This window comes from Dipodomys ordii, unplaced genomic scaffold (genome assembly GCF_000151885.1).
Source record: "Dipodomys ordii isolate 6190 unplaced genomic scaffold, Dord_2.0 Scaffold248, whole genome shotgun sequence".
In the NCBI taxonomy this organism is placed as follows: Eukaryota; Metazoa; Chordata; class Mammalia; order Rodentia; family Heteromyidae; genus Dipodomys; species Dipodomys ordii.
This window is the reverse complement of record NW_012267464.1, coordinates 245,317-258,342: the sequence shown is the minus strand read 5'-3', so window position 1 is coordinate 258,342 and position 13,026 is coordinate 245,317. Positions and strand designations below refer to the sequence as shown.

Genomic DNA, 13,026 nt, shown 5'->3' with positions numbered 1-13,026 from the left:
CAGCCAGAAAAGAGATAAAAATTAAAAGCAAAAAATAACACAAATGTACAATGATTTTAATTGCATATATATATATATATATATATATATATATATATATTCATTGAGGCTTGGTGATTTTCTCCTAAACATATTCTCCTTTGGTTTCACTGAGTGAATGTATACAGTCCTGTATAATTTATCATGTCCAAGTGTACTTTTCTTCTTTGTCTTTTGTCATCCAGTGTGATTACTTGTGGATCCATAAGCACCTCTTGGCTCCCACAAATGAGGTAAGCCATACAATCTATGTTTCTTGGGTCTGTTTCACTTCACTTAATAATTTTTTCCAAGTCTTTCCATATCCTTATGAATGATGCAATATCATTCTTTCTGATAGAAGCCTAGAATTCCATTGGGTGTATATGTCACATTTTATTGATTCATTTGTCCATTGATGGGTATTTGGGTGGATTCTATATTTCAGGGTAAAGTAAGATCCCATGAAAATATGAAAGGAGTAGAAAAACCCTAAGGCTCTTAGGCATAGCTCAAAAATTCGTAAGTAAAGATCCAGAATCAAAACAACTCAAAGAAAAACTGGATAGGTGGGTTGCCTCAAACTGGAGAGTTTCTGCATGGCAGAGTTTCTACATGGCAAAGGACATAGCTAGCAAGATAAATAGAAAGCCCACAGAATGGGAGAAGATTTTAACTTGCTATGCATGATTTTAAATATATTTAAAATATATTTAGCACTCAAAAATTTAAACCTCCTAAAAATAAGCCTGCAAAACCCCCAATAATCCAACTAATAAGTGGTCTAGAAAATGTGGTATATTTATACAATGGAATTCTATGCCTCCATCAGAAAGAATGACATTGCCCCATTTGTTAGGAAATGGAAAGGCTTGGAAAAAATTATATTAAGTGAATTCAGGCAGGCCCAAAGAAGCATAGGTCCCATGGTTTTCCTTATTTGCATATGATTTGTATATGATTGGGACAAGCAGAAAAGGTCAGAAAAGATGATGTTAATCGAAATGAACCCCAAGATAGGGAAACAAGTGGGTTTTTTTTCTTTCTTTCTTGCTATTGTTTCTAATGTATTCAGTAGGTATCCTGTGATTTTTTTTTTGGTGCTTTTTATGTCTCTTCCCCACGGTATAAGCTCTGTTTTCACTGTATTGATGTTGGCATAATTTGGGAAGTGGAAGGGAAAAAATAAATTTAATAGGGATACAGGGTGATCCATCACAACAATGAGATGTACAAGACGTTATGTCAAAAAAACAAACTCGATGGCCACTAGACACCCTTCCTTTTTCTTTTCTTACACTGTTACAGCCACCTGGCTATTTGCATATTGCTCCCTAAGGAGGACCTTTCTTTCTAAGTCTGAAATAAAGGCTCAGCTCTAATCTTCCTTGACCTATCTAGACTCCTGATTTCACTCCTAAAAATGAAGTCCTTGTCTCAGTTCCTGTGGCTGTTAATGCTCTGGATCCCTGGTAAGGGCAAAGGGAGGTGAGGAATCAGAGTGTGTGGGAGGGTGAGCTCTCATGGACCAGTGGTAATTTATCCATGTGTTAGATGTTCATGGTAGGGCAATGAGGTTTAGGTCTGAGAGAGTGAGGAACAGTCCAGAAAGCTAGAACCTGTGCTTGAGTGAAGACTGTGCTGGGTGGAAATACTGCTCTTGACTCGTAGATACACTTTTCTGCAGCAAGAATATTACTATTAATACTTAGTATTTTAAATTAAAAATCAAATCATGAATATGAATAAGAGGAAACATCTAAATAAAAGTAATGCATGTATGGCTCTCTATGTTTATATATAACCTTGCACTCTGCCTTATTCTAATTTCAGGATCCAATGGAGATGTTGTGCTGACCCAGACTCCAAGATCCTTGCCTGTCACCCTGGGAGAGGCAGCCTCCATCTCCTGCAGGTCTAGTCAGAGTCTTCTGCATGGCGATGGAAACACCTATTTGTACTGGTTCCTACAGAAGCCAGGCCAGTCTTTACATCGCCTGATCTACTTGGTTTCCAAACGAGGATCTGGGGTCCCAGACAGATTCAGTGGCAGTGGGTCAGGCACTGATTTCACACTGACAATCAGCAGGGTGGAAGCTGAGGATATTGGAGTTTATTACTGTTTTCAAGGTACATATCTTCCTCCCACAGTGATACAGCCTTGAACAAAAACCTCCCATCTGGCTGGGTGAGCTGCCCTCATGGCTGGCTGGTTTGGGGAGCAGCATAGCAGATTGTGTGAGTCTGCCTAGGAGGAAGATATTGAGCTCAATATGAGAGTGACTCTGAGTAGAGGTGAAGAGTATATGACAATACAACAAAATGTAATCTATAACAACCAGGAGAATAATTACCTGAATATAAAGACCAGATAAACCATTAGGTATTTATAGAAAAAAAGCAATTCTCTCTTCAGTAATATTATAGTCAACCCGTAATCTAAAAACCAAATGTCTGCTGTGATTATTATTCTCTCTGTGATGAAACTTATAATACTTCCTTTCAGCATACACTAGCCTACAACTTTTGCCATGCTTTCTGTTCAGAACCTGGAAGCCCAGTTATGCCTTTCCTAGCTTCTGCTCTGTGTGTTCATCAAACCCTACCTGACCATCAAACCATCACCAGATTTTCATCAGTGTCTCTTGGCTGAATCAACCTGTGGAAGATACAAAATTGCACAAAGCGCAGTAATCTCTGCCTTCTGTGTCCTGGGGCTCTGGTTCTATTTAAGAGAATGTTGTGTGGTTAAACCCTGCAATATGGTTCATGTGTCCCAGAAGTCTGAGATTGAACACTTTTTCAAGGGTGCTATATTTATCTGTTCATCCTCTGTGTCTTTATATGAAAAACCATGTCAAGGGGGCAGCATTAATCTTTTCTGTCTTGTATCCACTTCTATCACCTTACCTTAGACACCTGGAACTATGACATCTCACAAGCTAGGACTTGGGGAAATCTCAAGTCTCCACCAGTGTCCATCTCCACCAGTGTGCATCTGCTTCAGATGCTATAAATTGTTTCACCATGATGCTCTCCAATCCATCTGGGGAAAAGTGGCATGAAGTTGGAAATGCTCTGAGTTCATCAAGATATCATTCCTAGGAGAAGTGTAGGTCTGGAATGTATATGAACTAATAGAATAGCTTTAAGTTACTTATGGAAACATCTTAACAGGAACAATTAATGCAATGTTTATCTACAATTGTAGCCTTTTTGGAAGACCAGCCAGAAATGTCATAGTTGAATCTCAGTTCTCCTCTCTGCTCAGACAGTTTAACAGGGTATACAGAAGTACTCATTAGATTTCTAATTCTCACCTCGGCTTCTCATTTTCTCTCACAAGTCTGTGAGTCATTAGAAAAGAAAAATTAATTATAATGAGGCCTCCAACACAGTGCTATTACTGTGTGATTAATAAGTCAGCTGCCAAATGTACGTAATCCTAAGTGGTCATTTCCTCTTATGTCTGTCTTTCAGATCAAACAATTCCACACAATGGAGACAAGACCAGGGACCTGCAACAAAATGAAGAAGCTGAGCCCTGCCTGGATTAGGCACATCAGTGCATAAATGATTTGTGTTATGAGCCCCTAGATTTAGAGGAGCTTGTTATACTTCATTATTGTTGAAATAATGACTGGTCTTATATGAAATATGAATACATAAAGAAGATGAATTTTTATGAGAATTGATTACATAACTTAAGTATTTGTAAAAGAATTATAAAGCCATAGAATACAGAGACAAATATGAGATTATGTAAACAAAAGTAATACAGTTGAGTTTACCAAAGAGCCTTCTGAAAAAAAAACAATTAATTTGCAATTGACCCATGAACTTCAATAAATATCAGAGGAATTAGAAATGGGCTTACATATATGAATTTACTGAGAGTCAGATATCCACATGAATCTGTTAACAGAAAAAACATATTTAGACATATAAAATATATAAAAACATATATAATATAGGTTGATCCATTGTAACAATGAGATGTACAAGACACTATCTTGAAAAGAAACTATACAACTTGGGTGGGGGAAGGAGGAGTTGGCGAGGTGAGGAGAGAAAAGATGGTAGGAGCAAAACAAAAGAGGAGGTTACAATGCTGAATAGGAAATGTACTCATTACCTTATTCATGCAGTTGTAACCCTCTGTACAGTATTTGTACAATAAAAATATATAAAACATATCTAATATGTATAAAATATGTAAAAATGTATGAAGTTCTCAGTTGCCTACGGCTCTCAACTATTTCCTCCTGTATATCTGGGGATGGATATGACTGAGTCATCTTAGGGCTTAGAATTCTATATGAGGCCCTCATGTAGTATATCCACAAGAAACCAGAGAGGGAAAAGGGTTCTGGGAAATACACTTTCTGTAGAAACTGTGTAATATAAGTTGAGAGCTGGCCACCTTTTGTGGTCATATGACCCAAAACTCAAAGATTTGATCAGGATTTCATTAGCCAAAAACATTTCCACACTGATTCTAAGTATCATCAGCATATTGCAAGCAAAGCAAGGAAGTTTCATTGAGTAACAGGTCAATGGAAAATGAAATTTTTACATGAAATATGTAAGAATCTCTTCACAAACAAGCCAAATTCTTAACAATATAAAAACCAAACTCAACTAAATAGGGATGCAGTATTATTTCTTTCTCTTCAGAGTTTGTACAGAATTCAACATCATCAACATCATGAAGACCATGTGACAAAGGCAAAATTATAAAACATCTCAGATCTATTGAATGTAAATATTCAGTTCAGCAAGATAACAAGTGTTCTTTGTTAGGTCTAAGAAGCCTTGTGCAAGCCAGGGCCTGGTGGCTCACAACTGTAATTACAGCTACTCAGGAGACTGAAATTTGAAGATTGTGGTTCAAAGCAAGCCCAGACAGGAAAAGAAAACTCTTGTTTCTAATTAACCAAAAAGATCTGGAAGTAGAGCTCTGACTCAAGTGGTAGAGCATTGGTCTTGAGTACATGTAGTACAAGGAAAGTGCCTAGACCCTGCATTCCAGCATGAGGACTGGCAGAAAAAAATCAGCTGTGTTTACAGGATGAGTATCAAGGGTAAGAGATTCTCCTTACTTCTCTATAAGCCCCATTAAGAACATGTCTATTTAACCCACAGGTTAAAGACACACAGATGTGAAACTGCATATACATGCATGAGCAAATACATACGCATACCTTCATTAGCTCATACCCAGTTGTTATAACAAAGTACCTGAGCACTGTACAAAGAATAGTTTTGTTTAATCCATACTTTTAGATTTAGAAAGTCCTAGGTGCAGTGTCCTTATTTGTCTGTTCTCAGGAGAGGGCTGTCATGTCTGTATCAGGACATGTTGAGTTATTAGAAATCCACATGTTGAAGAGGATGATTATTTGGTTGTCTTCATATCATATCAATTGACTCTTAAGAGATCTGACTTACTCCTTTAACCCTCTCAAAGGCAGCACCTTCAGGGATCTAAGTACTTCCCACAACTCACTGACATTTGAGGTCTTCTAGCTCTTAGCATAGACACTCAAAGGTCCAATGAGAAAAATCCTTCTTACACAGACTTTGTGGAAAAGGCACATCAAAATGTTAGTAGTGCCTGTCCATATGCTAATACATTTGTATTAACAGACAATTAAATTGGAAATGTGTGAAGTTACTGTCCTCAAAGGAAGAATAATGCACATAATACTTGCCGGTACCATAATGATGCATTCACTTCTACAGCTTGAGTAGTCACTGGATTGGGAAATTTTTACATTTATAAATGTCATCATAACACTGGGATCTGAGTGTTCTTGTTTCTTCAGCCTTAGCTTAGATAAAATATGGGGAACATCTTAGTGTTCTGTAGGACAGCCACACAGAAGCCCTGTCAGCACCAGGGAATTCTACACATGAAAATGTTTGGCATTAGTTTCAAGATGCTGGTCTTTCTTTTTGTGTGTTTTTTTCAGTGTTACAGAGGTGAACTGAAGACTTCACAAGGACTCTTCTATTGCTGCAACATATCCAGATTTTTTTGCTTAAGGTCATTTATTTCAAGTAGGGGTTTGGGGTTATGCTTGTCTTGGTCACAAGCCCAGACATTAGTTCATTCAGGTCGACACTAAAAGAGATGGGTAAGATAGTAATGCACATGTTTATAGAGCAGAGTAATCTGAATAGACTTCAGTTTGTAGGATAGAGAATATCTCAGTTTCTGAATGGGAACAATTTGAAAGGACAAAAACATGAATGTCATCCAAAGGTGTAGGAGACTTCTACCTCAGGCATGTGGAATGATCACAAAGCTGTTCATGATCACAAAGCTGTTCATGAATCTATATCCTTTCAGAATACAGAGGCAAAGCCTGATATTAACTGTCCTAAATCCTGGTTATGGAAAAGCTCATTCAGGAGTGAAGGACAACAATTGGCTTATGTGGAGGTGATAGCAGATACCCAATAGGTAGACTGTACTTTGCAGAAAATAACAATATATTTTACAAAGAATGTTTTCACACATTTCTTCATTATTCATTGAATTATTTTAGGTTTCTCTCTATTCATCTACCTATCTTTCCTCTATTTTCAGTCTTAAGTCTCATTCTATCTCTGGGTAATTGGGTTATTCTATTCATGATCACTAAACAATAAAGTTTGTTAAAAAAACAAGCTAATGAGTTAGGGAATCTGGCAAAAAAAATAATTACTTGTATATCTCTGGAACTTTCTTTTCCTGGAAGTTTGGCTTAGATAAAAGTTAGCCAAATAGTATTTCATGACCAACATGGAAATCACAATTCACTCATATCACAGTTCAGGTCCAAGGTGATATGGTCACAGGCTCAGATTCTCAGCCTTTCTCCTCTAGATCTTTCATAAGAGAAACAGTTTCTCTTCTTTATGGAATTAACTCCACAGAATCATCACAGAATAGTACATTTTCAAAAGGGATTAATATTCTTTATCCTCTGAAAATGTGATGCACTTGACTTGTCCTCTTTATTTGCATCCATAATCAGACAGATGAAACAATGTTCATACAGTCTCCAGAGTTCCTGTCTACCACTAAAGGACACAAAGCCATCACCCACTGCAAAGCCAGCACAGACATCGATTATAACATGCATTGATACCAAGAGAAGCCAGGAGAAGCTCACAAGCTCATCATTAAATATACTACTACTGTTGTTTCTAGGGACCCATGCTGGCTCAATAGTGGTGGATATAGAACAGAGTTTACCCTGACAATGAATGACATGAAGTCTGAAGATGTTGTATATTATTTCTGTCAGTAGGATGATACTTCACCTTACACAGTGATGCACTCTGCTGCAAAAAACCTGACTAATGCTCTCATTGAGACTGCTTCGGTTGCTCCTGAAGATGTTTAATAGGAGAACTAGGCCTGCTGCAGTGTTTGCTTCATGCACAAGCAAATTCACTTCTCTTTCCTGTTCTGTAGTTTCTACTGCCCACCTCCTCCCATGCTGTTCTTGACAAATTTGATGTGGCAGGTTAAAATAGCTTTTTCCATTCTCTGAGTCAAAGACCAAAAAAAAAATCAATCTCCAAAGCAGAGGGCAATTCATGTAGCAAAGTCCCTGGCTTTTACCTCACTTGTGATTTCCACCTCCAAGAAGAAATCAAAGACCAGAATGGACCTAGTTAATATTCTAAATAATATTAATAAAGGCAATTATTGATCTTTCTCCAATCTTCCATACTCTTATGACCATATTCCAATGCCCTGGGAAAAGCACATGATAGGTCCTTCTTGCATTCCCAAAATCTGTCCTTCATGGATTTTTTCCTTCGTTTTTTATTATAATGACCATTAATCAATAAAATATCTATCTCTGTCTCTCTCTACCGCTTTATGACTTCATTCATTTTAGTTAAATTTATTTAGATAGTCCCATAGTTGAAGACTTCCTCTTCTAAACTAGTATATACTATTTTCTTGAATTGGTGGGACAAGAAGAATACATAATGGTTCTGGTGTCTTCCCTCTTCAGGCTTGAGGTTGTGGCTTTCAGACTGTACTCCTCTAGTCATCACTTCTACAAGTCCAGATGTGATGGTCTTACCTGTGACTCTTCCTGGTTTGTAGGTGATGGCTATCAGTGTCCCAACCATTAACTACTTAATTTGAAATACACATTCATAATATTTTCTAAATATGTTATAATAGTTCAATATTTAATATTTTATAGATATTTATCAGATAAATATGTGGCTTCTCTTTTTATTTTCTTTACATTATCTTGGAAGTACAAATGTTTGAATTTCTTTCTTCCTTTCTCTGTCTCTTTCTTTCTTTCTTTCTTTTTCCTTTGGTTGATTGTGGGACTTGAACCTGGGCCTAGGCACTGTTCCTCAGTTCTTCAGCTCAAGGCTAGAGATCTACCACTTGAGCCACAGCACCAATTCTGGTTTTCTGGTGGTTATTTGGATATAAGAATCTCATGGACTTTCCTTCCCAGGCTGGCTTTGAACCGTGATCCTCAGATCTCAGCCTTCTGAGTAGATAGGATAACAGAAATGAGCCACTGGCACCTGGCTAAATGTTTGAATTTCTATAAACTTCATTATGTCATTGCTTCTACACAGATTCATCTTATAATGCATCCAGTATCTTTCTTTAGCCTACGGACAGCAAAGTTCTCTCTCTAGCTTTCCCTTTTGAAAATTTTTATTGTTATTATAAAGGTGATGTACAGAGAGGTAACTGTGCTATGTTGGGTAATAAGTACATTTATTTTTGGACAATGTCACCTCTTCCCTCATTTTCTTCCAGTTTATCCTGCCTGTCCCCACCCACAGGATGTACAGTTAGTTTTCAACCATTTCAAATGAGTTCCACTGCTGCTTTTGTTCACCCTATGTCCCTCCATTTTTGAGCTCCTGCTTAGCAATAGCAATAGTATAAGACAATATCTTGGAAATGGACTTCACATCTGTTGTGGGGGGGGATGGGAGGGAAGGGAAAGTGGGCGAAAAACAAGGGAGGGGGTAACTGAAAGGATTTGTCACATCCATCCCAGGGGACCACACAGAGGCAGGCAGGCACACGAGGTTTATTAGAGGAGCCATATTTGCCGCAGAGAGAAAGTGCATGGAGACATCTTCTATCTAGGTAGCAACAAGGTCTGAGGGTAGGAAGTAAGGCAGATGGGAGTTCAGGTGAGTCTGGGCAGAGAGAGGGAAGGTCCAGTAGGTCTGGGTGGAACTGAGGTGGCACAATGCTTACATTCCCCACTCTGTTGTTTAATAAAAATAGAGGTACCAGGCCGGGGATATGGGCAGAGGTCATTTCTTCTGGAGCTACTTGCTGCTGTAAGTAGTCAGGGGTCCCTGTTTGGTTGCTGGCTGGGTACCGTCCCAGAAGCATCTGCTTGACAGTGGTTGGTAAAGCCCTCCTTTTTCCATGAGAATAGTTGTCTAAAATGCAAGACAATTTATAAAAGGCAAAATTGCTGTTAAGGGAAAAATTGCTGTTAGCAGCCCAAAAGAGGAGTATGACATGGAAGGAGTGATTCCCAGAAGGAGCTATCAAAGACCTGAAATTGCCTTTTCTGTCTCAGATTGGAGACGCAGCAATCCCAGCATCCTGGAAGAGAGGGAGTAATCTTTTAACCTGAAGAAGAGGTAGCAGAATTATTTAAAGGTACCAGAGGCAATGGGTTTCTTGGTTTCTTTTGCCCACTTCCTGATGGCCTGGAGTCACCAAGGAATCCCTGGAGCTGGGGTCCTTTGGGGTCCAGGTCTGCGCTGGGAAGGCAGGGAAGTGTAAATGATGTCTCTGGTTGCCTGTAGGAACAGAATGGCCTTGACTTGTTCCCAGGTGGTATCCTGGGTGGGGGATGTTATCTTGTTGAAAGACTTTTGAAAAGATCAGGCAAAAAGCTGACAGGGTGACAAGGTCAGTTAATATGAATGGCACAGGAGAACACACATTGGCCCTGTGCCAGAAATGTTCCATTTTGAGTATAAGCCCAGTTGCAGCCCATTACAGGGAGGGAGGAATAACTGTACTCGGGGCAAGGAAGGCAGGAAGGGGGTGTCCAGGTTCTTTTGTGTAACTGGGTAAAGGAGAACATTATGCACTGATTGGGAGTACTAGTCAGAGGTTACAATAAATACAAATAACAGGTGACAAAGGTAAGACTGCTAACTTTCTGTCCAGTTAGAAGGTAGACAAGTATGGACAGTAAGTGGGCAAACAACTATTTCTCTTGATATCCCAGTTCTGATTAATTTTGAAAGGGTGAATGTAAAGTGACTTCATTTAAGATGTCATCTCCTCTTATTCCTCTTCATGATTTTCCATTGTCAGTACTGACTTTGCCCTGGTGGATGTTTCAGTGTCTGTTGCTGGGATAGCTTGTCCCAGTTTAATAAAATAATAATAATAATAATGACTTAATGCTGCCGCCGGTTGCTGGTGGCTCACAGCTGTAATCCTAGCTACTCAGGAGGCTGAGATCTGAGATCTGAGGATTACAGCTCAAAGCCAGCCCAGACAGAAAAGTCCATGAGATTCTTATCTCCAATTAACCACCAATAAAACTGGACAGTGCCCAGGCTGAATTCAAGCCCCACAACCAACAAGAAAGAACTAATTGCAAACAGAACACTATAAAAAAAGAAACAAAACAACAACAAATACTCTTGCTTCCAGATTATAGAGATCATTTTTATCAGCATAATTTTATATGGTCATATGAACATACTTATGGGGCTATTGTGAGCCTCTGCTAGAATTATGAGGGGTATTGGTGTTAATTCTTTCAAATGAACCTAGAAATCCTTCCATTTCTTCTGTATTTTCGTATTGGGTTGAAAAGTTATTCAAAGTGTATTATCATCTTTTTATGTGTTGTATTTTCACATTTCCTTCTTTTTAGTTTTAATATAAGTCTATATATTTCTGTATATTTGTATGCATGGGTAGATAGGTGACAGACTACATAGTTATCCCTCAGGTTTCACTTGATCATATATCATCCCTATGTATGCATACTGGTATGTATGTCTTTATCTATCTCTTTATAACCCATTTTATCACTGGCTGCTAATAATAATGATATACCCCATAAAGGATTTTAGGGACTCAGATAAAAGTAGAAATCTATTTGCCTTTAATATTATCCACATATAGCAAGAGTCACAAACTCCTTAATTTCTTGTGGTTTCTGAACATGTGATTCTGCAATAGAGTATCCTAGATAAAATCTTTGAAATAAAAGAATGTCCTAACATAGAAAGAAACAGATCTACAGTTAACAGAGCAGTCAACTTGGTCTCTGTTTGGCCTCCAGAGACAAACAAATTTTCTAGAGACAAATGTATCCTGCTGTGGCATGGTCATGAACACCTGGGGAAACAGCTCTTGCTGAGTTACTGACATTCAGAAGCCTGCAGCTCTTCTAGCTCTGTCTAGCCCATGGTGATTTGCATGTGCCCAGGGCACAGCCCACAGCCCTCAGGACTTCATAACAGTCTGTTTACACTCTGTGGGGCAGTCAATCTCAGGCAGCACACAGCATGGACATGAGGGCCCCTGTTCAGCTCTTGGGGCTCCTGCTGCTCTGGATCTCAGGTAAGAAAGAACAATGCTGGGCTTTAACAGAGCCGAGTGTCATCAGGATTTTTTACTCTTCAGGAAGCCCTCTGATAACTTGGTTAATAGTGTGGATGTTTATTTTCATGTTTCTACACAGGAACCAGGTGTGAAATCCAGATGGCCCAGTCTCTATCCTCACTGTCTCTGTCTCTAGGAAACAATGCCAGCTTCATTTGCAGGGCCAGTAAGAGCAATGATTACAGTTTAGCCTGGTACCAGGAGAAACCAGGGAAAGCTCCAAAACTCCTGATCTATGCTGCAGATACTTTGTTGTCTGGAGTTCCATCAAGGTTCAGTGGTGATGGATATGGACAGAGTTTACTCTCACCATCAGCAACCTGCAGCCTGAAGATGTTGCCCCTTATTACTGTCAAAAGGTTACATTGCTCCTCCCACAGGGATACAAGCCATAACATAGAACTCCCAGGGAAGCAGAAGTGAGAGCCTGGGCTGCCCGCACAGCTGCTTCTCTTGGTGCTTTCCCCTGCTGAGAGGGCTTCTCACAGGAATCCAGGCTTAGAAAGTTACTGCAAGGTTTTGGTAGAAGAAAAAATTTTTTTTTTCAACATTATATTTTTCTTTCTTTTGCTTATCCAACAGGACAAAATTTATGTTTTCTCTCTTGATTTAAAAAAAATTGGTATGGGTTAGTAGTCCTAAGGATTCTAAATTATGGTATCAATGTGGGTTTAAGCATCAAAATATAAATATAGAAATTTTTAAAAAATCATTTAAACTAGTGATAGGATCATTATTTTATCCTTGGTGAGGGGGGTCTATGCCAGAATTGTGACATGGGTTTGTGGCTGACTTCACCTGTGGTCCACAAACATGTTCATTTAAGATGTAGATTATTGTACTATCAACAAGAGAGCTTAACTATCAGTCCAAAAGACCTGAATTAAGACATCCAGTGACTTCTACACAAGTGAAAACAAGGTGTGAAGGTATGCTCTGTAGCTCCACAGCTGCTCCTGTGTAATTTGCGAGTAATGGGAGATGGGGTTCTTATCCTCCAGGATGAGCATTTATGGATTCCATCTGTTACACTGAGGAAATTTCCAAAAGCAGCATTAACTTGTACTTCTGTGAAACTTGTCAACCAAACACCGAGAGTAAGGTGTTTAGAGGTTCCCTTTGCCTTGGAAAATCCCCACTCTTCTTGTTTTGTGTTTTGTTTTTTAAATTTAATTTTATTGTCAACATCATCTACAGAGGGCTTACAGTTACATGTGTAAGGTAGTGTGTTCATTTCTTGTTGAACATTGTTGTCCTCTCCCTCATTTTTCTCAGATTCCCCCCACCCAAATTATATATTCTATTGTATGAAACAAAAACAATAGCCCAGCAATAATAATTTGGTAGTAAATAAGTAA

The 13,026-nt window shown here is 38.7% G+C and overlaps 1 pseudogene and 1 gene segment (V, D, J or C); both read left to right on the top strand.

Annotated features, from left to right (window-relative positions):
* The first annotated feature begins 1,421 nt into the window (after positions 1-1,421).
* On the top strand, positions 1,422-2,225 carry LOC106000868. The segment is given in 2 exon segments: positions 1,422-1,490; positions 1,852-2,225. Coding segments are annotated over 2 exon segments (381 nt in total).
* A 9,346-nt stretch (positions 2,226-11,571) lies between these two features.
* LOC106000872 lies at positions 11,572-12,220 on the top strand (annotated as a pseudogene).
* Positions 12,221-13,026: the final 806 nt, after the last annotated feature.